At 54.2% G+C, this 22,002-nt stretch overlaps 1 protein-coding gene and 1 long non-coding RNA gene across 4 annotated transcripts in view; one reads left to right on the forward strand and one right to left on the reverse strand.

Annotated features, from left to right (window-relative positions):
* Window positions 1–3,585: 3,585 nt before the first annotated feature.
* Window positions 3,586–15,872, reverse strand: LOC121491136. 2 transcript variants are annotated; one of them, XR_005987885.1, is made up of 5 exons: window positions 7,953–8,076; window positions 6,128–6,260; window positions 5,955–6,035; window positions 4,793–4,985; window positions 3,586–3,762 (listed from the first exon to the last, which is right to left on the reverse strand). It is a non-coding gene; the product is annotated as an uncharacterized LOC121491136 (long non-coding RNA). The 2 variants fall into 2 exon arrangements; XR_005987884.1 differs by lacking the exon at window positions 6,128–6,260 and having other exon boundaries at window positions 5,955–6,056; window positions 7,953–15,872.
* Window positions 6,645–22,002, forward strand: part of ATOH8 (atonal bHLH transcription factor 8) — a 31,797-nt gene continuing 16,439 nt past the window's right edge. Inside the window, exons 1-2 of one of the 2 annotated variants that reach the window (XM_041755615.1) lie at window positions 6,645–8,144; window positions 15,879–16,070. In XM_041755615.1, coding sequence (XP_041611549.1) covers window positions 7,344–8,144; window positions 15,879–16,070 — 993 coding nt within the window. In that variant the 5' untranslated portion in view covers window positions 6,645–7,343. The remainder of the gene's footprint in view (window positions 8,145–15,878; window positions 16,071–22,002) is intronic. The other variant, XM_041755614.1, reaches the window with a different exon arrangement.

Raw genomic sequence — 22,002 nt, forward strand, 5'->3', positions numbered from 1 at the left:
CACAGAGCATGTCTGTAAGGATTGGTAACCGCTCCCAGGAGATCACCGGCTTAAGCCAGGTCTTGTTAGGCTGTTGACAACTTGGTGCTGATGAGCAGAGCCCTAATGAGCTGCTCACTTGCTCGCTGCCTGCTCCTGCCGGCTGATCCAGCTTCGGTGCTCCAGTGGGCTTGATGGCTCCAGGAGACAGCTTTTCTTGCATGTAATGGAGGTTAGGCATGCAGGAGAGCTTTCTTTCCAGCGAGTGAATGTTTTACTTTTCCCCACTGGTGCTCTGGGTTTTGAAGAGACTTATAGCAAATGCTGAGATGCTAGGGATGGGAGATTCTCAGGAGAGGTAGGTTCCAGGTCCTCCTCACTCTTCCCATTTCATAGGTGGAGAGACTGAAGCTTGCAGTGGGTAGAAGGACAGGGGAGGCAGGAGCCAAAGGGAAGGGGACTACTAGCTGATACTGGGAAGAGAATGCATCTCTTACCTCCCAGACCAGCAAGTCAAAGCTGCAGAACTCTGACAGTGTCTAGCCCAGAGCTTCTTGAACCTGAAAAATGTATGCCGTTGTCTGTAAAGACAACACACTGTCACAGAGCCCTATGACATAATTGTACCCTTAGGCTTTATGCTCTTAAGTTCTTATATAACTATAAACAAATCAATACATTAATAATACAAATTAATACAAACAAATCAATAAATCAATAAAACCACAAAGGTGGTAAAACATTAATGACATTAAGTTAGTATGATGGGTAATGCTGTTTCGCTGAAACAGGACCCATGGGGCATAGAGGAGGAGCAGAGGAAAAGCAACAGAAGACCCTGGGCCTTTCCCATCAGGGGCCGTTAGAATGAAGGAATCTGGAGGGACAGTATGAAGTCAGGCTGAGGGAAGAAGACAGGAGAGGGCAGGCCAAGTCAGATGCTGGTCAGAGAAAGCTGAGAGCCTGGAGACACAGGTTGTTCAGGGGGGAGCCCTCATCTCCTCTGGAGGTGTATGTGCTCAGCACAGCTTGGCTACCAGTGCTGCTTCTTTGGGCAGGTCTCCTTGAGGCTCAGATAATCCCCTTGCTTTTCAGCAAATTCTCAGAGTCCAGGCAGTACCATGTGACCATCTCTTCTCTCCTCTGCCATCTTGCCTACCAATGGGAAGAACTCTTGCTGGGCTTTGCAAGGGAGCAGGTGCTGCTGCTCCTTGCTCCTTCCTATCTCTTTTGGTCAAGAACGCAGACCATGAACATAACACATAAGTAGAACATATAGTGTGTTAACAGCAGGAAAGGGCTGGTGGTTCAGTTGTAAAGGGATGGTAGGAGTAGGCCTCAGCTTGGAAGTGACATGACAGCAAAGGCTTGGAGGAGGCGAGGGAGCAAGCCGTGGGTGTTTGTCAGGGACTGTTCTCCAGCGTGGTTTAAATGTCCCTTTCTCCAGGCAGTCTGGTCCCACTGCTCTCCAATGTGGTTTAAATGTCCCTTCCTCCAGGCAGTCTCCCAGAGCTGTTCTGCCATGCTCAGAACTCTCACAGCTTTTCCTACAGCATGTAACACTTCACACTGTGTCTTGCAGCTCTCATCAGACTTGAGTTATCTTTCTCCCGGACCAGGAGCCTCTTGAGGTGGACATTACCACCCCTCCCTCCACAATGTTTACCCCTGGAGAGCAAGGGTGTTTGCTCTCCTCTCTGCTGTATCCCTAGCCTCTGTTAGTGGTCTACAAATGCATACTGAATTGTCAAAGGTGGACCTAGGAGGCGATGGGAATGGTTCGTCATTTGCACTGAAGCTCCTGATGTGGACACTTCAGCACTTTGCCCCCGTCCCATCATGAGACCTGAATGGGCCCAAGATTTGTCAAATGAATGGATGACCATTGATTAAAACTCAACGTCCTCCACTCAGTTTATCAGTTCAGAAACCAAAAGTCAGAGGAAAGAAACTGAATCTGATAGGACCCCCAGTCTCTGGTAGTCAGAGCAGCCATTCCTGTGATATGATTAACTCTGCTTCTGGATCCATTGATTCTTCTGTCAAAGCAGCTGGTTGAGCAATAGTTGAGCAAGCCAAGGTCTGAACTGTGCAGTGGGCCTCTGTTCATTCAGTAAGTACATTCTGAGTGCCTACTGTGTAGAGGCTGGGATACAGCAGTGGACAAAGAAGGCAAAAATCTCTGCCCTCATGGTAACTGCTTGAAAACTTAAAGCAGGGAAGAAAGAGGTAGAAAGGAGAGGAATACAAACTTTACATGGATGCTCAGGGACAGCCTCACTAAGGTGACCTAGAAATAGCAGAAGGGGTGAAGGAATGAGCCATGAAGATACCTGGGGGAAGAGCATTGCCAAGGCAACAGCCAGTGCAAAGGTCACTTGGACAGAGGAAAGTAGAAGGAAGATAGGAAAGTGAGTCCAGAAGAGCTTCCTGTCTGGGTGTCTTATCCCTGTCCTCTGGGTCAGTGTCCTGTTGATTAATGGTAGCAGTGTGGACACTGTCACTGGGAGACAGGGAGAGGCTTTGGGGCCATCAGGCTGATTGTATTCTACTTCCTGATCACTCCCCTGGGTGGTCCTATCTAGGGCTGCTGCAAGCACTACTCTGGGTGCTCTAGTTATATGTACCCCATTTCCTTCTAGCATAGTTTCCACTTTCCCTCCTTTCTTGAATGGGTGACAGACACATCCACTTTGGAACAACTGGGGCAGGCAGCAATGAGGACTCTAGATTCAGGAATATAGGATTTCATGTAGCAAGTGTCCGAGGTTCTAAGCCATCCTGCTAAGAAGATAGCAATCAATGAACGTCCTCCTGCCAACCTGTCCTATCCTCACCCATGGGTGTTGCATGCACATCAGGGAGTTGCTGGGCAGGTTCCACTCAACCATGCTGGGAGGGCACCAATGCTGGACCCCAAGATCTGAGATCCATATGCCTGAGGCCCTTGAATGTCCAGAAGTGGTGCCTTGCCATCTGATCCCGACCTGGAAGGAGCTGGAGGCACACCAGGGTGGTTCAGTGGCTTCAGCTGACAGGTGGACAGCCAGGATGCTAACAAGGTCAGCACTATACGTAGCCTAGCTGCTCAATCCCCCAGATGCTAGTCCCCGAGGTTTCAGGAGGCAGCAAAGCACAGGATTCAAAGCTTGGGGTTTTGAATCAGTTGCCCCGGGTTCAAATCTCACTTCTGTTATTTTCTTTCTGGTGCAAGTTTTTCATCCAGGAACAGTTTATGTATCTGTAGAATAGAATGGGTTTGCCTTCTTGGGTCATTATAATGATATAGAGAAATAGAGCCTGTAATCAATCCCTTCATGGAAGTAATGAATGCTGCCTGGCTGTGGAGCATTTGTTCCCAGGAGCCTAAGCCCTGAGCGCTTGCCTTCCTTTCCCTTTCTAGCTTCGTTCTTGTTCCTTGGACCAGTCATTCAGGGCACGTGGACCCTCCCAGTGGCACACTGTGCCAGCCCCAAGGTAATATCAAACAGTTGATTCAGTGGGGGATGTTTTTAATGTAGGGCATAGGTTTTCTTGGGGTGTCTGTATTGTGCCATCCCAAGCAGAGCCTTGAGCCTCAATAACCATTTTATCCTGGTAACTCTCTGGATTCACAAAATCTATTTTACTGTCATTGCAGGGCTACCACAGGCGACTTCAAAATGAGGTTCAAAATGAGGTTCCTTGCAGGGAGATGTGCAGTACAGACAGTGTCACACCACCAGGGGGCGCTGCCCAGCTGGTATCTTTCTCCTTCACGCTCTGCCGTGTTTCTCAAGGAGGCTGGGAAGACAGAATCAGGAGCCCTGGGATGCAGGTTTGCCCTTAGGCTTCGATTTATGGGCCCCTAGCCTTGACCTTGAAGATCTGCCACCTGGTGGGCTGGGAATGGCATTAACAGGAACCCTCCACAACTCCTGGACCCTTTACAGTTTGCTTCCTGTTCCTGTACATGCATTCCATCTTATCCAACTAAGGGGATAATGCCCAGATATTGAACTAAGGCTCAGAGAGGTGAAGAGGCTACTTGAGGCCACACAGCTGGTAAGTGGCAAAGCAGAGATCCCTCCTAGGCTTGCATGATGCCAACCCCTGGGCCCCAGTGTCTGAGTGGGGGGAGGCAGCACAGTGCGAGGGGAGGGGGAAGCAGGAGGGTATCCCAGGAGACTGGAGCCAGCTCTGAGTCTTGCTCTACCTCCACTCAGCACAGCTGACTATTCCTATCCATTCTCTTCCCCTCTCCCCACGTGGGATTTCAGCGACCATCTCCAGTTTGGGGGGAATTGGTGAGGGGCTCAGGCAGCACCAGTGGAGCCCTCGATGTTCAGCCAAGATATATGCTTTTTCTAGAGCACAGCTTGGCTTCTTAAGGGATGATTTTCAGTCCTGCCAGAGATTTCCACACTAGCCATCCCAACTAGCCATAGACACCTCAGCCTGCAACTGTACCCAGAGTCTGGGGCCAGATGCTACAATGCAAGGAGCCAAGGCAGTGTGCTAACGGGGGATGCCTAAAGCCACCTCTCACGCTACATCGTCACTATGCTCAATGCCATACATGCAGCCTAATTTAATCCCCGTGATGGCCCTGTGAAAAGATTATGATCTCCATTTACAGGTGAGGACACTGAGGCTCATAGGGTACCTCTGCAGCTCTGGAGAGCAGTGGGCTGGCTTTCCTCCCATGCCTGCCACTGACCGACTAGATGCACGAGGAGTGGGCAAGCACAGATCTTAGCCTCTGCTTGAGTTCTGGAGAATGTAAAGGACATGAGAGCTGGCTGTCCTTCAGCAAACATCTCCTGAGACTTACCAGGCTTCCAGGAGCTCACAAACCTAGGGGGGTCCGCCAGGTCCTCAGTGGAGAATAAACTGCAGCCAGACTTGTGAGTGAGCATGTGCAGAAGCCAGTAAGAGTAACAGGGGGCTCTGGTGGTCAGTTGGCCAGGGTTTACAGGAGGAGGGGAGACTGGAGCCAGTCATCAAAGGGTGAGGGCGAGCACGCTCTGCAGAGGGGAGGTGTGGGAGACTTGTGAGCAAAAGCCAGGTTTCCAGGGTCCTGCGGCTGAGTGGGGAGACACAGGTGAATGAGGTCTCCTCTCTGGGGCACACCTTTGGTCTTAGGAGATAAGATGCAGGAAGATGCTGGGTGTCCATGGAGGGGGGTACCTCAGGGAACACATGCATTATGATGATCCATCTCAGTGAAAAAGATGAGGTTTTGGATTGACTATAGGCAGAAAACTGGATGCCTCCATGAGTGTGAATGTGTACACACGAGCGTATCTTTGAAGCCCAACGTCAAAGTCGTTGACCTACCACCCTGAGAAATTGACTGGACAGAAATACCATCCTCAATGACAGAGGAGAAAACAGAACCCCCCAGGGTCCTGGGGCTCAATAGTGGAAAAGCCAAGGTCTATCATGGACTCCTGGTCCCAGCTCTATGCCCCTGTCTCAACCTTCTGCCTAGACTGCCATCCTATCTCTCAGGGCCCTGCATGCCACAGGCCACCATGTCACCTGCCTCCCCCTGCATTTTCACAGGAAAAGCCCCATGGTGGGTCTGGGAGCAGAAGTGAAGGGCTGAAACCAGAAAGAGGAGGATCCCAGTAGCTGCAGAAGTCAGAGCCCAAGACCAGGGTGGAGTGGCCATCCTCTTCTCCCAAGCTGCTTAAAGTGCCGCCCACTGCCTTTAGGAGGAAGTGCCTCAGAGAAAGGACCCGGGAGAGACAAAGCCCTGGGCTGGTTCTCCAGGGAAGGCTTGGGTAAGGGCTCCCTAGTTTGACCTCTTCCTTCCAGAGTCTTCAGTGGGATGGCACTGGGAACCGAAGGTCTGGGGAGTCCACCTCTGCCCCCTGCCTGTACCAGTGGGCACTTGCAAAGCTCTCCCTTAGGGCCAGGCACTGCTCTGGGCACCTGCACACATATTCTCAATTTCCACAACCACCTCAGGGGGAAGGTATAATTATTACCTCCGTTTTACACGTAGGAAGAGGGAAGCACAGAGAAGTTCCGTGACTCATCCAAGATCACTCCATTTGTAGAGGGTAGAGCTGGGGTTGAACACAAGAAATCTGCCTCAAGGAGAGGCAGATCTGGTCATTAATAACAATAACAAGCAAAGCCAGTACCATTTGACCAGTACCTCCTGTGTGCCTGGGGCTTCAATCCTCACAGCAAGGCTGGGACAGGGGCACTCCTCATTTCATAGATGAGTAAACCCGAGCTTAGCAGGCGGCCAGGGGTGAGGCGCCTGCAGAATCTCACAGATGCTAGGTCTGCCCAAAACGGAAGGGTCCCCTCTCAGCCTCTTTGCAGGCCTCCTTGACTTGCTGTGTGACAGTGGGAACGCACATTCCTCTACAGAGCCTCAGTTTCCCTATGGCCTAGGCCTTCTATTCCTGGCCTCCCTGCTCCAGCCGGGATTGCGATGTTGTGGGAATGTGCGTCTCCTCCATGAAGAGCCTTTGCCCGCCCCCCTGCTCCGTACCCACTCCCCACCCCACACCCCTCCCCCCGCCGCCCAATAAGTCCTCGCTCCGTCTTTTTTTTTTTTTTTTTTCTTCCTCGATTGGTGAGTTGGGACCGGAGGCGCTGGGTGCAGAAGGTCGCTGCTGTGTCACCCGGAGGTCAGCCAGCCTGGGTGGAGAGGGCCCGGCTCAGATCTGGGGCAAGGGTCAAAGGGCCCAGAAGCCACGTGCTCGGGGCAGTTCTGCGGGGAGCGGACCGTCCTCCCGGGGGAAAGGGAGGCGCCCCGGACTTGAGGGGGGGGCGGGGAGGGAGAGCCGGAGGAGGCAGGTTCTGGACAGAGGGATGGGGGTGGGGGGAGGTAGGAGGACGCGGACAAAGGAGGCGGCCGGCAGCCCAGCTGTTTTGAAAAATGCTTCCTGTTTCTTTAAAGGCGCTCGCGGCCCGGGCGGCCGGGGCTTGGGAGGCGGCGGCGGCAGGAGCTGCCTCCTCTCCGGGCGGCGGCGCTGACTGATCTCGCGAACCGGGCTTCTGTGTAAACTGAGGCTAAACAAACACAGATGGAGCGCAGCGGGCGTTCTCCAGAAACGCCGGCGAGGCGGCAGCGACTTCAGACGACACTCTGAGCGCTCCGCGAGCGGGCAGCCCGGCGGCTTCGCGGAGCCCGCGGCCAGCTGCCCCGGGCGCGGGGCGAAAGGGAGGGAGGAGCGCGGCGGAGAGGGGAGCCCGAGACTCCCCGGCGCGGGGCGCGGCGGCCGCGGGCAGAGCCGGCTCGGGCGTGCGGAGCGAGCGCGGCGGGCGCGCGGCCCGGGCAGCCCCGCGGCAGCCCCCGCCCCGCCCCCGCCGCCGCCGCCGCCGCCGCCGCCGCCCCCGCCCCGCGCGCCGCCCGCGCCATGAAGCACATCCCGGTGCTCGAGGACGGGCCGTGGAAGACCGTGTGCGTGAAGGAGCTCAACGGCCTCAAGAAGCTCAAGCGGAAAGGCAAGGAGCCGGCGCGGCGCGCGAACGGCTATAAAACTTTCCGATTGGACTTGGAAGCGCCCGAGCGCGGCGCCGCCGCCGCCGCCGCCGCCGCCGCCGCCGCCAACGGGCTGCGCGACGGGACCCAGAGGCTGCAGCCGGTCGCGGCCCCCGTGCCAGCCCCGGCGGCGCCGGCTGTGCCCTCAGGTGGGGGCGCAGACCCGGCCGGGGAGCGCCGGGGCGCCCGGGCGCCGGAGGTCCCCGACGCGCGGAAACGCGGCTTTGCCCTGGGCGCAGCGGGCCCGGGGCTCCCCACGCCGCCGCCGCCGCCGCCGCCGCCGCCGCCGCCGCCGCCGCCGCCCCCGGGCCAAGGACCCGGCGGCCCCGAGGCGCAGCCTTTCCGGGAGCCCGGCCTGCGTCCGCGTATCCTGCTGTGCGCCCCGCCTGCACGCCCCACGCCGTCGGCGCCCCCCGCGCCCCCCGCGCCCCCCGAGGCGTCCGTGCGCGCAGCGCCCCCCACGCGCCCCGGGGAAAGTTCTTACTCGTCAATTTCACACGTAATTTACAATAACCACCCGGATTCCTCCGCGTCGCCTAGGAAACGGCCGGGCGAAGCGACCCCCGCTGCCTCGGAGATCAAAGCCCTGCAGCAGACCCGGAGGCTCCTGGCGAACGCCCGGGAGCGGACGCGGGTGCACACGATCAGCGCCGCCTTCGAGGCGCTCAGGAAGCAGGTACCGGCTCCCAGCCGCGCGCTCGCCGCGCCCCGGGACGGCTGCCGAGTGGGGGCGAGCGGCGGGGAGGTCCCAGGGAGGCTGCGGCTGAGCGTAAGGGCAAGTGGTTCCCGCCCGGTCGGCCCCAGGGCCCAGACAGGTTGCAGCTCTCCCAGGGCAGTAACCTTTGCCACGGCGTTGGTACGGATCTCAGCTTGCAAAGTGCGGGCAAAGGTCTGGTTCTCCCCGCTCCCCGCCGCCTCGGCCCCCGCCCCCGCCCCCGCCCCCCCCCCGGGGGCGACCCTTCTGCGCATCTGACTTCAGCCCTCACAGTTCACTTTTATGGCAGCGAGCATTTGTCTTCCCCAGCCCCTTGAGCGCGGTGGGAAGTGGAGAGAGGGAATGTAGGAATCTGTCCCTGGCAAGGGAGGGGGGAGGGGGAGACCCTTCCTCTTTGGGCATTGAGCGTGGTCTGGGTCTTGGGAGACCCAGATGCTGCGGAGGAGTGGACCTGGTTTTACCTTCCAGAAGGGATACCCCTACACTCAGGCTGCTTTGGTGCCGGGCACCGCATCGCCCTGGTATCCTTAAGCATCCGGGCTACAAGCCCGTATCGTCTCCCTCCCCAGTGGCAGCCTCAAGAATTGGCTGGTGAGAGCCTTCCCAGGGGATACCCTCCGCCGCTGACCGTCAGCTCATGGTGAATGAAGCAGGCAGATCTACTGAGGGGACCGGTTAGTTGGGGGATCTTAAGAGTCTAGTTCTGGGGTGGGCCACGGGCTTCTCAGTTTGGGGCTGGTGGGTGCTGCCCTCACCAGACAGCGTCCTCTAGGGGGATGGAGAAGAACAGTTATCTGAGAATTACATGTAGTGGGGAGGAGCAGTTTTGCAATTACTTTAAACAAGACTGGGACTGCCCTGGGGTATTCCAGACTTCTCATTTTCTTAGAGAGAAGGGAGATCTAAGAAGAAGGTAGTAAGTGCCCTCTGCCCCCACCCCCACAGGGAATGGGGGAAGGATTAGGGGTGGATGGGACTGGTTTGGACTTCAGGTTTTTGGCATGCTCTACAGCTGACTTCCTGTGTGTCTCCAAGAAAGTTACTCAACGTCTCTTGGCTTTAGCCAACAACAAAGCGTTTTAGAAAACATGATCTTCTTTCTGGATCCCACTCTCTTCTTTTTCCTGCGGGTGGAGAGGACAGGTGCGTGTGTCCATCTATGAGAAGGGGATTGAGCCCCTGGGAGAAAAGAGGCTCTATGAGTCGAGCCAAAGTGTCTTGCTTGGATTTGGGTAAGATGCTTGGTCAATGAGGTGGCCAGCCTTGCCAGTTGGGTGACTGGGCAGTGTGCCCAGTGGAACACTCAGGCTTACTCTTGGGCAGCAGGTCTGGGTCTGAATGCCTGGAGAGGGTGGCATCCTACAGAGCATCTTGCAACCTACTCGCAGGATGGAAGGATGACAGGTGGGTAGAAAGATGCCTGTCCACCTGCTTACCTTGCAACTAGGTAAATGCTCTCAGTTTGGGGAGGCCACATGCCCAGAGGGTCACAGCTGGTGAGAAACAGGGCAGGGCTGCCACCTAGGTCCTTTGACTACCAGTTCATGTCCTCTTTTGATCCTCTGGCTGCCTCTTTCATTTCCAAGGAAGTATTCATGGTCTCCATGTACTGAACTCAGCTAAACTTCTCATTTACCCAGTGGTTTTTCAGTAATATTCCATCCTGTTTGAACTCAACATCCTGTCAGGTTGAATTACCCCCATTTAATGGAATGGAAAACTGAGGCCTATAGAAAGAAGGAAGGAGACTTGTCCAAGATTGCTTTGTGGATTAGGGAAGATGATAGCAGTTTCTAGAATGCCTGCCTGGCCAAATGCTTCCCACAGTGCCATCTGTATCTGTCATGTTTATTAACAATCGGAAGCTGGTTTCCACATGGCTGAGTCTGAGATGAGATTATTTAAATCCTAGTCTCCTTTCATTCCTACCCTTTCTATGGGGAAGTTCTACATAAAAAGGGCAGATTCAGGGACATACCTATGTCTAGACATAGACATATGTCAATGTGGTCATTACACATGGCCAAGAGGACACACAAATACACAGACCCAGAGGTGCATGCTCCTGTCTGTTCTCTCCTTGCTCAGACCATTCTGTCCCTTTCCCCAGAGAGCTGCCAGGCCATAGTGGGCATCTGCCTGCCATCTAGGAGGGAAGGAGATAGAGGTAGGATACTTGTGATCTCAGAGCCAGGGGCTGAGGCTGCACCCACCACAGCACCCATCTGATGGAGGAAACCCTACGTCCTAAAGGAGCTCCTTCCTCCTCTGGTCCTCAATTCCACATGTGAAAGGTACAGACATGCACACACATGCACACACACATTCTCATACCCCGATCTAGGTAGGCTGTAGCTCTGGATCTAGGCTCGAGTTTGACTGTTTGAAATGGGCCCTTGGCAAAGAAGAGAAAGGAGGAGGATGATTCTGCCTAAAATGAAGCCTCTGCCATCACAGCACTGAGATCAGTTCTGGGATTATGGCTCTGGTCTGGAGTTTTGTGTCCCTAAGCAATTTTCTGACATGGTTAAAAGAGCACTGGATGAGGAGTCCAGAGGCCACGGTTTGAATGGTGGCTCTGTTGCATGCTTTCTGCATAACCATGGAAAATTACTTTCCCTCTTTGGGATTCAGTTGCTAAAGCTGGAAAATGGTGATAAGGCTCACCCCCCACATAGCTTCTTTGCAAAGAGCAAATGAAGAAAGGCATGGGGGCTGGAGGAGGAATGAACATTCCTTAAGCATTTATAGTGTCCTCAGTGCCAGGCAGGGCCTTGAGAGATGTGGAAATAAACATTCTGTATTCATTTTAACAGCACTCATAGAAACTACCATTTATCAGATGCTTGCTTTGTGCCGAGCACTGTGCTAGGCACCTTATGTATGTTACAGTGATATTGTTATTGTTATTATTATTATCTCCCCCTCATTTCACAGATAGTGAAACTGAGGTTCAGAGAGCTTCATGTAAGTTGGCCAACTTCTCGCAGCCTTTTGCAACCACGTGGGGCCTTGTAGGTTTTGCACTGTGTAGCTCCTTGGCATACCATTCACTAGATTTGAGTGTGCTGTGCCTCCTTGGCCTGGTGCAGTCACAGCCTGCATAGCTGTGTGCCACCGTCACTGTAGAGCCTGGATTCTAATCAGAGTCCGTGAGTCACTCCAATGCCCAGGCTTTTAAGAGCTCTGCCTCTCAGCCTCTTGAATCCATGTGGGGTCATGGCCCCCTGGCATCCTATGGGGTCTGAGACTAAGGGAAGTGTAGGTTTCGGGGCACCATCCCAATGTCCCCTCACAGCCCATCCTGAGTTCTCTTGGTGAGGATCCCCTGGGAGACTCCAGGGGCAGCAGAGAAGAGGACCCAGGCTCCACTTGCTTGGCTTCCCCTTCCTGAATCTGTATCTGTCAGATTACAGCAAGGCCCTGAGGGTTGTTCACTGCCACCTTGGGCATCTGCCCCGAGAGGCTGCTATCCCTCCATAAAGGCTGAGGGGCTTCAAGTTTTGAGGGGAGAGAGGAAATCTGCACATACACCAGATGTCCCAGTGTGCTGCCAGGAGGCCAAGGCCAGAACTCTGGCCTCTCCCTGCACCCAACCAGCAAGGCCAGGCTTTCTTTTCGACCCCCTCCCACCTGGCCCTGGAGCAGCCCTGCACCCAGGCCAGGCCCAGCTGTGCACACATGGCCTTCACATGAGGCGGCAGGGAGGGCCCTGTGCAGCTGGGCTGGTGGCATGTGCTGTGGCCTGACCATCTGCCCCACACACACCCCACCCCCACACCAGACCAGAGGGCCTCTCCCCCACCTGCACTTCCTTGGCCAAGCAGCTCCCTGCTCTTCCCTTCCTTGTTAAGAGCATGGTGGGCTGGACCAAACAGAAGGCTTCCCAGTGCTGACGATAGACAGCAGGTCCTTTTACTTTCCTAGAAGTGAGGCAATCTGTTAGGAGTTGAGGGCAAATGACCCTGCTGCCTCCTTTGCCCTGTGTCCTTTGGTTAGGGGAGCCGACAACTGCTGAGGGGGTCCTCTGCAGGTGATGGGGTGGCTGGTAAGCACAAAGGCCAAAGTCCCATGGGATTATCAGCCCAGAACTCACCATCCTCAGCTTCAAAGGCAGCCTGCCCATCCCCTGACCTAAAGACTCATCCAAATCCCTAGTCCTTCCAGCTAATTGGAAAGAGCCCAGCTAAGGCATCAAGTGTTTCTCTGTAAAGTGGAAGTAATCATTTCTACCTCACTGGGCTGTTTAAAGATAAATATAGATATTGTATTAAATATACCCTTAGTTGATCACAATAAACAGCCAGGGGTGGCCTGGTCCCAATAATCACGTAGGGACAAACAATGTAGGCATTGTTGTTCCCAGTCTCCAGATGAGGGAACTAAAAGCTCAGAGAGCTGAAGGCATTTCTCAAAGTCACTGGTAAGTGCCTGCAGTTCAGATGAGCTCTTTCCACCCTTCCTTCACCTCCCAGAACTAGGACCTGCTGCCAGGCCAGGCCAGGGTACTTCTTAACCGGGGTTCCGGGGCCAGAGGGCTGCATCCTGGGGCATGGGCACCAGGAGGGAGGGTCTGGACTTACCCATGTGAGCTGAGGAGCACCTCCCACTCAGGGGATGGGGAAGAGGAGGAGTGAGCTGCCCAAAAGGTGCCGCTAGTGTCCTACATGTGGCCAGCTGTGGTGGAGGGAGCCTGGGGAACTCAGTGGCCATGTACCTTCCTTGGGTAGCTTCAGGTCTTAGCTGAGTGACTGGGGCCCAGTATGTCACCTCTCTGTTTCTTCATGTACATTTGGGATATCAACCTTTATTTGGGGGAAGGTTTCCAATGGGACAAACTACCTGTGAATAGCTACCGTAGTACCAGACACACAACTAGAGCCTGATAGATGGTTTCCTTGTCAGATCTGGGTTTTGATAGAAGCAATCTGGCCCAGAACCTGGGCGGAGCCCCTAGGTTGGTCTTGGCCTCATCTTTTGCTCTGCAATCCTGCAGTGATGCTGGATCCCCATGTGCAGATCCTTCCCGAGATCCCTAGTCCCCACTGGCAGAAAAGCCCATCTGTTCAGGGGCCAAGGGCACAATGAGCCAGGCGACTCCCAGCCTGGCCCCTAGGTGAAAACAACAGTAGGGACCTATGTCACAGAGCTGTGCCCAGCACCCAAGGGCCTCTTGCAGATAGGCACTCCCTCCTGGGGTGCAGAAGAGGCGGAGGTGCAGGGCTGGCTCTTGAGACACCCTTCCACTGTGCCAGGACTCCCGGGAACCTTTCTGTCCCACAGACCTTGTTTATTTGTTCAGGCTGATAAAAAAGATTCTCTGCACTCTGGTTGGGAACAGGCAAAGTGCATTGTTCTGCTGGCTTTTCTTGGCTTTTCTGGGATGAGTTTGGAGCCACAGCCAGGGCTGAGTGAATGCACAGGTATTGGCATTCTCTCTGTCACCAACCTGCCCCTCCTTCGGCTTCTTTGTCTGGTAAGGGGCCACTCCTTGGCTGCTGGAAGATTTGACAGCAAATCTTGCCTCTGAGATGGGTGCCATTTCAGGACCCCAGCTGGTGGGGGGGGGCTAAGGGAGGTGGTGATGAGCAGGCATTGTGTCCTGGCTCCAGCTCTCCTGCTTCTCATTTGCTCTGGAGCCCCTCCTTGGAGACAATTCTGCAGCCCCCAATCATCATGACTCATTGACTTGTGCCAGGGCTTACTCCGTGCCGTGTGCTGTCATCTCACTTAATCCTACCACACTGTGAGGGCAGCCTGTTAGCAGGTGAAGAGGAAGCCCGGGCTTGGAAAGGTCATGTCAGCTGCCTGGGGTCTTCTAGCCAGGGAGAGCTAGAGTCGGGAGTTAAACCCAGATGACCAAAAGGTATGTGTGATTAAGTTCTACACTGAATAGCTTGATCTTCATCCTCTGAGAGAGGAAAGGGTTTTGAGCACATTTCTAAACATTCTGGAGCCACCTGGAGAACATGGAGATAAATCATTCCTTTGCTCAATCATTCTCTCCTTCAACAAACCCTCTTGTGGGCCTGTTGTGGGCAAGACCTGTCTAGGTCCTACAGACCTGGGCCTTCCCCAACAGCTCACACAGAGACTGACCTATAAATGAGTGACAATAATTGGGAGTTAAGGACGGTTGGGGGGGTTATTAGAGTATTATTAAGTACAGGTGCCTGCTCCAGCGCTCTTCCCCATGCCCCCTGGTTTAGGGTTGGGTGGGGAAGGTCAGATAGCTCCTGGACAACGTGAGAACAAAGTGGATGATGCATGTAGGGTCTCCATCTGTGGTGACTGTCTTATTTGTACTTTCTCAGTCTCTGCCCCAGTGACAGTTTGGGCTGAGCATTTGTGTGTGGTGGGGGCCTTCCAGGACCCTGTGCATTGCAGGATGCTTAGCAGCATCCCTGGCCTCCAACCAGTAGGGTCCAGTACCACCTTCCCTTCACTGTTCCCTAATATTGACAATTAAGAATGTCTGCAGATACTGCCAACACTTCCCCCGGGGAACAGAATCATCCCCAGTAGAGGACCATTGGTCCAGAGCCATGCCTGGTATATGGAGGATACTCACCAAATACTTGTTGAATGGACATGCTGCGGTGACCCACTCTGTGGGATGACAGTTGATGAGTACCAGAATCAGTGGTAGAGGTGGATGCTGTGTATGAATCCTGGAGAGCCAGGGAGAGGAGGAAACCAGAGCCCTGGTGGCTGGGTGAGCACAGTCCAGCCATTTACATGAATGGTAGGTATATCAGAGGAGCAGTAGGCTGTGTCAGTTCGCACCTGTCAGATGGACTTGGTGGAGTCATTTCCATGACTCAGCACAGAGCTCAGCTGTAGTTTTCATCGCTTTTTGCTCATGCAGTACAAACATTGGTGGACAATGTAGAAAGATAGAGACTCCATCTCTTCACCCCATACAAACCCCTATGGAATTAGTGAGTGTCCACTTGGCAGTGAGTCACTGAAAAGCATGTCAAATCTGGTTGGGGCTGTCAATATATATTATGCACCTGTATGCCCAACAGCGACCCTGGTCCAGAGAGCATAAAGAAAAAGAGAAAGGAAAAAGAAAGCCCTCATAGCTAAGCACTGGCACTTTCCTTCTTGTACATTCCCACCGTGCTGGGTACCTAACTCTGTTATGACACTGTAACAGCTCTCTTGAGTGTGAGTTCTCTGAAATCAGGAACCAAGTTATTATTCACAATTGGACCCCCAGTGGCCAGCAGAACAAGTGTTGCTGCAAAAGTGAGTGAGTGGAATATGAGAGCTGAAAAATATGAAATATGTGGGTTCTCTCAGACAGACTTCTTTTTAGGGAGGGCGGGTGGACAGAGCCCTGTGATGGTGGGAATGTGCATGCTTCATTTCTAATGCCTTGTGGGCCTCAGCTGAGCTTCAGTTTTTTTCCCCTACAAGATGGGAACGTGGATGCCTCCCGGAGTTTGTGAGTGGATGAGTTGAGATGTGTGTTTGAGATGTGTGTGAGGAAAACAGTGGGTGCTTAGATTAGAAAATAAAATCTAGGTCAAAGGATTAGACAGGCCACGTCTGCTGCCTGGCAGTCCCCTCTTGGGCAATGAGACATCATTGTGGGTGGCCCCACGCCTATCTGGTCAGGGTGCCCTGCTGGGCCCTGCTCAGCACAGAGACCCTGGCAGCCCCTCCTGATGCCTTCTCAACCCCCAGGTGCCGTGTTACTCATATGGGCAGAAGCTGTCCAAACTGGCCATCCTGAGGATCGCCTGTAACTACATCCTGTCCCTGGCGCGGCTGGCCGACCTCGACTACAGTGCCGACCACAGCAACCTCAGCTTCTCTGAGTGTGTGCAGCGCTGCACCCGCACCCTGCAGGCTGAGGGACGTGCCAAGAAGCGCAAGGTATGTGCCAGCCCCTGGGGCAGCAGCCTCTGGAGGGGGACAGGAGAGATGGGAACGGAAATTGGGGCATCCCACTCTCACTCAGGCTTCTAACCGGGCCAGCAAGATGAGCCTCTTAGAGGTTTTGGGGGTCGCTCCAGCTTCAGAGCTCCTCACACAGCTGGGATTATGGGAGGGACGCTACTCCTGGTAACGGGGCTAGCGGATACCTTGGACAGTCACCCTGAGCCTCTGGGCCTGGGTTTGCTCACTTAATGAGGAAGATGGTGTATCTGAAGCTCTTTCTGGTTTTCTGTGGTGCTGATTTGCCCATGTGGCCTCTGAGAGATGTATCAGAATGAGCAGAATGAGATCCTCTGAGCAGGGTGACAGCAGAGGAGAGCTCTTCAGCATGTTTGGGAGTACGACTTGGCCTGTGGATTACCTGAGGCCATGAGTTAAGGCGAGTGATATTCGTAGTTCGTTCATTCATTCGGGAGAGATTTGCTGATCCCCAGCCATGTACCAAGCATGTGGACATGGATGTAAAGGTAACAAACCTATGGTCCCAGTCCCCATGAAGCTCACAGGATGGTCAGAGGGACCCCGCTGCCAGTAGATACGGGTGGTATGGTATGGCAAGGTGGTCTTAGAGGTCTGTCCTGCCTGGTGGAAGGCTGGGCTGAGGAGGGACAGGTTACCTCTCGTGCCCAAGGGAGTTTGAAAGGGCATCTTACTGTAAGTGGTATTTGATCTGGGCCCAGGACCACCAGGAAGTCACCAGGAAGATGAAGCAGGGCACAGCATCCAAGACAGAGGAAACAGCCTGTCCAGAGCTTGATGTGTTTGGAGAAATGTGTGCAGGGGGAAAGGTGGTGGGCACAGCTCTGGTCCCTAAATGGCCTGTGCTCCCACCCTTTCCATTTGGGGGTCAGTGCCAGGCAGTACTGAGCAAGGCTTATGGAAGCCCTCTGGATCTCTGTTCCTATGAGGCTAGGGGAAGAGACACAGAGCGTGGGACCTAGTCTGTATCCATGAGGTGGGTAGAGGCCGTGAGAGATGCCTGGTTCCCCTGGGCATCCAGGGATGGAGAAGGTGGGGGAGCCCAGTGACTGGCATCCTACCTCCTTCCTTCCACCTCCTCCTTCTTCCTGGTTTGCCTTTCCCTCTCATCCCTGACACTCCTTCCCCAGCACCCCCCCCCTTCCCATTCCAGAAGGCTCCTCTCTGGGTTCTCCAGGTTTCCCAGAGGCCTCTGGGCCTTGGGCCAGGGAGGCCCCCCATGGACTCTTCTGCCTCTGCCAGGGAGGGCCATGCATGTCCCCGCCGCCAGCTAGCCGCTGCTGCTGCTGCAGTAATTGTACATTGCATTCCTGGGAGTGATTTAACGTGGACCAATTAGATGAAGTCCTCATCAAGTAGGTGAGAGGAAGCACCACTGGCTGCTGGCAGGGCAGCTTTCCTCTGGAAAGTGACACGGGTAAATTAAAGGCGTGATTGATGGCTCCATGCAGGGCTCTGTGACAAAGGAGGTTTGTAAACTCTGGGTGAACTTCCCTTGGCATTCGGGCAGCCTGGAGGTGTGGGTGGGCAGGATGGGCAGGCGCCATTTGCTCCAAATCCACCCCTCATCTCCTCACCTCCTCACCCCCCCCCCCACACACACACACACTTCTCCTCATGCACTGAGACAGGAGTGCTGAGGCCCCTTTCCTTCCCTGTTCCTTGATTAGAGCAGGTAGTGGCCTGGGCTGGGGAGGACAGAAGGGGAGTGGGGTGAAGATGTCCAGCAGAGATGAGGTTTTGGCTTCCCCTGAAATCACCTCAATTCTGAGACACCTTAGAGACCATCTGGTACAACTCCCCATTGTCCAGATTGGGCGACTGAGGTGGCAGGTGGTGGTTCAGGGCATCAGAGTCCCTCCTTATCACCTACCAGCTGTGTCATCATATGCCATCCCATTTCTTTACCTCTCCAAGCCTCGGTTCTGTGGCTGATGATTGGGCGTGGTGGGAACGTCAGTCATCAGTGATTTCTCAGGCACTTCCCAGCCTCTGCATCCAAGTAGAGGTCTTGCCTCACCTCAGAAGAGCGTGGGGTTGCTTGCATTCCGTGACCCCTCCTGCTGGGTGGCTATTCCAGGGCTGCTGTCTCCCAAGTGCTGTACCTATACATAATCAGCACTGTCAAAGGAACTTAGATGGACAGGGTTCTGGAGTTGCCGGGACATCTGAGGACTTGTCCAGCCCCAGCACTCAGCCCTGGCAAGCTGGAGGGGTTCACAGGACCACCCCATTTCTGTGGCTTGTGCTTTCCTGCATGTCTGTCACCGTGCAGGTAGGTGAGTCCTGAGGTGTCCTCAGGGATGGTCTCCAGACCATCCAGTGGCCCTGAGTAGCTGGGGCAGGCCACCGTTTTATTGACCAGAACCAAGGGGCCTGGTGTCCCTGGAAGTTCACTTGATCGATCATTCATTCATTCATTCATTCAGTGTTTATTAAACACGTGCAATGAGTTCCACACTGGGTCTTGAGCCTCCGTAGTCCCTGTAGACAGAGTAAATGGATTTGGAGCTCAGATCAAGCCTCTGTCCCCCTCCCCTGTGGCTACTGAGGGTTTGGGGATGGGAATGAGCCAGGCTCAAAGAAGGGAAGTAGCTAGAAAACACGTGCCAATGAAAGTGATTGGCTCAAGTCCTCTGTAAATGGCAACTATGACAGTGGTGACCCTCACCAGCACCACTGATAGGAATTTCAGCTGTCTCACTCAGTGGCTTGCTCACAGTTAATGTGTCCTCAGGAGGCTGGGCAATCCTTTCTCGGGTTACCTCCTTGAGAGATCATGTGCAACGTCTTCTGAGATCCCTTGTAGCTCTAGTGAGCTGCCTTGGTGCCCCCACCTGTGAAGAATGAGCTGGAAAGTGAATCAGCTCCCCGCCCCCCACCACCACCAGGCTCCAGGTACCATCTTTGGCCCATTTCAGCCCTTCCCTGCCAGGTGCTAGAGACCTGCATCCCTTGACCCGCGCGTCCTCTGTCTCTGAGCCTCACAGGGACACAACTCTGAGGGTTCAGAGCCTCATTTGGAAGCCTCCATCGTGCAGTGAGGCCTGTGTAGGAGGCCGCCCAGCCCAGAGATGGGGGTAGGGGTTGGGGACGGGTAGGAGTGGATGGGCCCTGGAGAGCTCAGTTCTGACTCTGGCTGTAGCTGGAGATAATGCACGCTAAGCACCTGGCTCTGCGCCATGTTTCTGCAGCTCCTGTTTTTAAAGCAGCAACTCCTAGGAGCTTTGGAGGAGGAGGCAGAGAAGAAAGAGGAAGAACAACAGGACTGTTTCACACCTGGGCGGGGGGTGGGGGTGTTTGCCAGACCTTCAGAATAGGAAAGGACTTATTTCCCACAATCCAGGATGCCCCTTTCCAAAAACTTTAACCTATGGAGTAATAAGAACAGCTACTAACATTGACCTCATAGTTTAGACCCTGGTGCTAAGTGGCTGGCAAGTCCCTGCCCTCAGGTTGCTTGCAGGCCGTTTGAGGATGGGGTAGAAGACATGGACGTGATGCCCTGAGTTTAGGGTATTCCAGAAGCCTGGACAGCTGGTAGGCCCCCCCGGGCTGTGCCGGTGGCTCTGCAAGGCTGGGTTGCTCCTCACCCTGTGGGTGATCTGAGCTGGGGGAAGCCCTGAAGTGGGTGCAGCTCCACCTGACTTCCCATCTTCCCTCTTTTCCTGCTGCTTTCTAGGCAGGGGAGGCTTTTCTTGGTGATGGCAGGTCCCAGGGCATCCTGACTCCTTTTTGGAAAGACATCTCATGTGCAGACTTCGGTAGCTTTGGTGCTGGGGACACGCTGAGGTGGTACATCGGTTTTGGGTTGGGGGTCATTGGGAACCAAGGGTGTTTCGAGGGGCCCCTTTCTGCCTGAGTGACTGAGCCCAGGCCTCAGACAGGACCTGGTGGCTCCTGCTGTTTATGTGGACTATACCCAAGCCCCAGAACATATGAGGCAGAGTCTCAAGCAAGAGCTCCTGCTCCGGCTGGGTCCAGCCACCTGTGTCCCCAGAGTGTCTACCAAGGGGCACTGTCCCAGCTCTGTCCCCACCTGCATGTACATAGTCACCCCCACTGAGGCCTCAGTGTCCACTTCTATAAGGTGAGTTGTCATCAGAAGTGATTTCTAAGGCCCTTTCGGGTTGAGTTTTCCAAGCTGAGGTCACCTTAGCCCCTTTTCCTGTCTGAATGACTACATGTGTCACTCTTAACTTTCCCAGTGCCCTTCATGGGCATTTCACACAGATCTGAAGTTGCCCACAGGAATTGCTGGGACCCCCACGCAGTGTGTCCCAAGAACACTGATAATACCTGAGGTTCTTAGAGCCTAGATTACAGGTCTGGCATGGTGCTTGGGTCTTGTGATGGATCACCTCGTGACTCTTCCCACCAAGCCTTCGAGGTGGGTGCTGGTGCCGTCCCATTGCCCTAATAGTGAAGTTGAGGTTCAAAGAACTTGACCAGAGTCCCTTAGCCAGTAAGAGAGGTGTGTGTGTGGGGGGCCCCTCTGGCCCTTTCCTGTCCTGCCTCCCACATGGAAGTGGGTATGTGAGAAGAGGTTCTATTGCCAAATCTTCCTGGCCAAGTTACTGAGTTAAATACCATTTGCCTTCAAAGCCCATAGAATCCATCTATGCTGGGAAAAAAGGGGGGGTGGGTGGGAAACCACCATCAAATTCCCTTCTAGTCATAAAAATGGATGCAATTTATTTTTTCTGGCATTCCAATTACATAGACGTTTGTCGCCAGCTGTTTGCTCTAACACAGAGTGTTCTCTCAGCTGCCGTTTCTGCTCTCACATTTGACATCATTAGTCCAAAAGTCTGGCAGGGCCTGGGTTGGAGGGATCATTGGCTGGGGAGCCTCACAGGTGAGCTCAGAGCCAGCTTTCCCCGGAAGGCGGAACTCAGTCCTCTGATGTTCCCCGGGTGGTCCCAGCGGGTGGGGGTAGAGGTGGGGTGCTGCTTTCCCTCCTCTCTCACACTCTCCTCACCTTCCCTCCTGTCCCCATCTCCAAATTGCTCCTCTCTGGACATGCACTCATACATTCCTCCCTTCACCCCAGCATGCTGTGCGTAAACGAAAACCCGGAGTCTCGGGCATAACAAGACAGAACCAACCAACCACTTATGATCAGAAAATCACAGAGACATGGGAAGACCCCTCTGATGCTTGAGCTGATCACCCTTGGGGATGCAGACATCCTTCAGAGAACCCTTTCCTCCCTAGGCACCTCTTTGAGCCAGAGTGTCCCTCTGGAAATCCCTGCAGAAGGTCAGTGACCCCTGGCCCAGGACCCTGGAGAAAGGGTATCTGTGTAGGTGGGTGTTAAGTTGGACCTTGCCATTCTTTTCAGTTCTCTGAAGTGCTGGCATTGAACCTTAAAGCATACAAAAGCCCAACAGGGAGAACCTCAGCAAGACTGTGACATAGAATCACAGTATAGAGCTTTGGGGCCAGAGACCTGAGTTTGAGTCCTGACACCGGCACTTACTAGCTGTGTGACCTTGGGCATGTCACTTAACCTCTCTGATTTCTCCCTCCTCCCTTCTCTCATCTGTAAAGTGAGAACCCACATGCCTTCCTTGCCACCTTGCTGGAAGAATTAGACAAGGTCCCACTTAAGAAAGGGCTGGTTTCTCAGTGAATGCCAGAGAGGAAATCTCAGGAATTTATAATAGTAAGTAACAAGTTCATATATAGAACCCCATGAAGGAGTATATCAGTAAAGGGCAGTGCCTGGGGTGGATCAGTCATTCACTGATCAACCAAAAGGCAGATAAGGATGAGTAGTTCTGAATGGAGGACCCCTCCCTCTCTAGCACTTCAGCCCAAACCCCTGGTCCTGCACCCATAAGGGGAAGGGAGTGTGCAGCCAACCCAGAAATTCCTCGGGCTTTTA

Source organism: Vulpes lagopus, chromosome 5, assembly GCF_018345385.1.
Source record: "Vulpes lagopus strain Blue_001 chromosome 5, ASM1834538v1, whole genome shotgun sequence".
NCBI lineage: Eukaryota > Metazoa > Chordata > Mammalia > Carnivora > Canidae > Vulpes > Vulpes lagopus.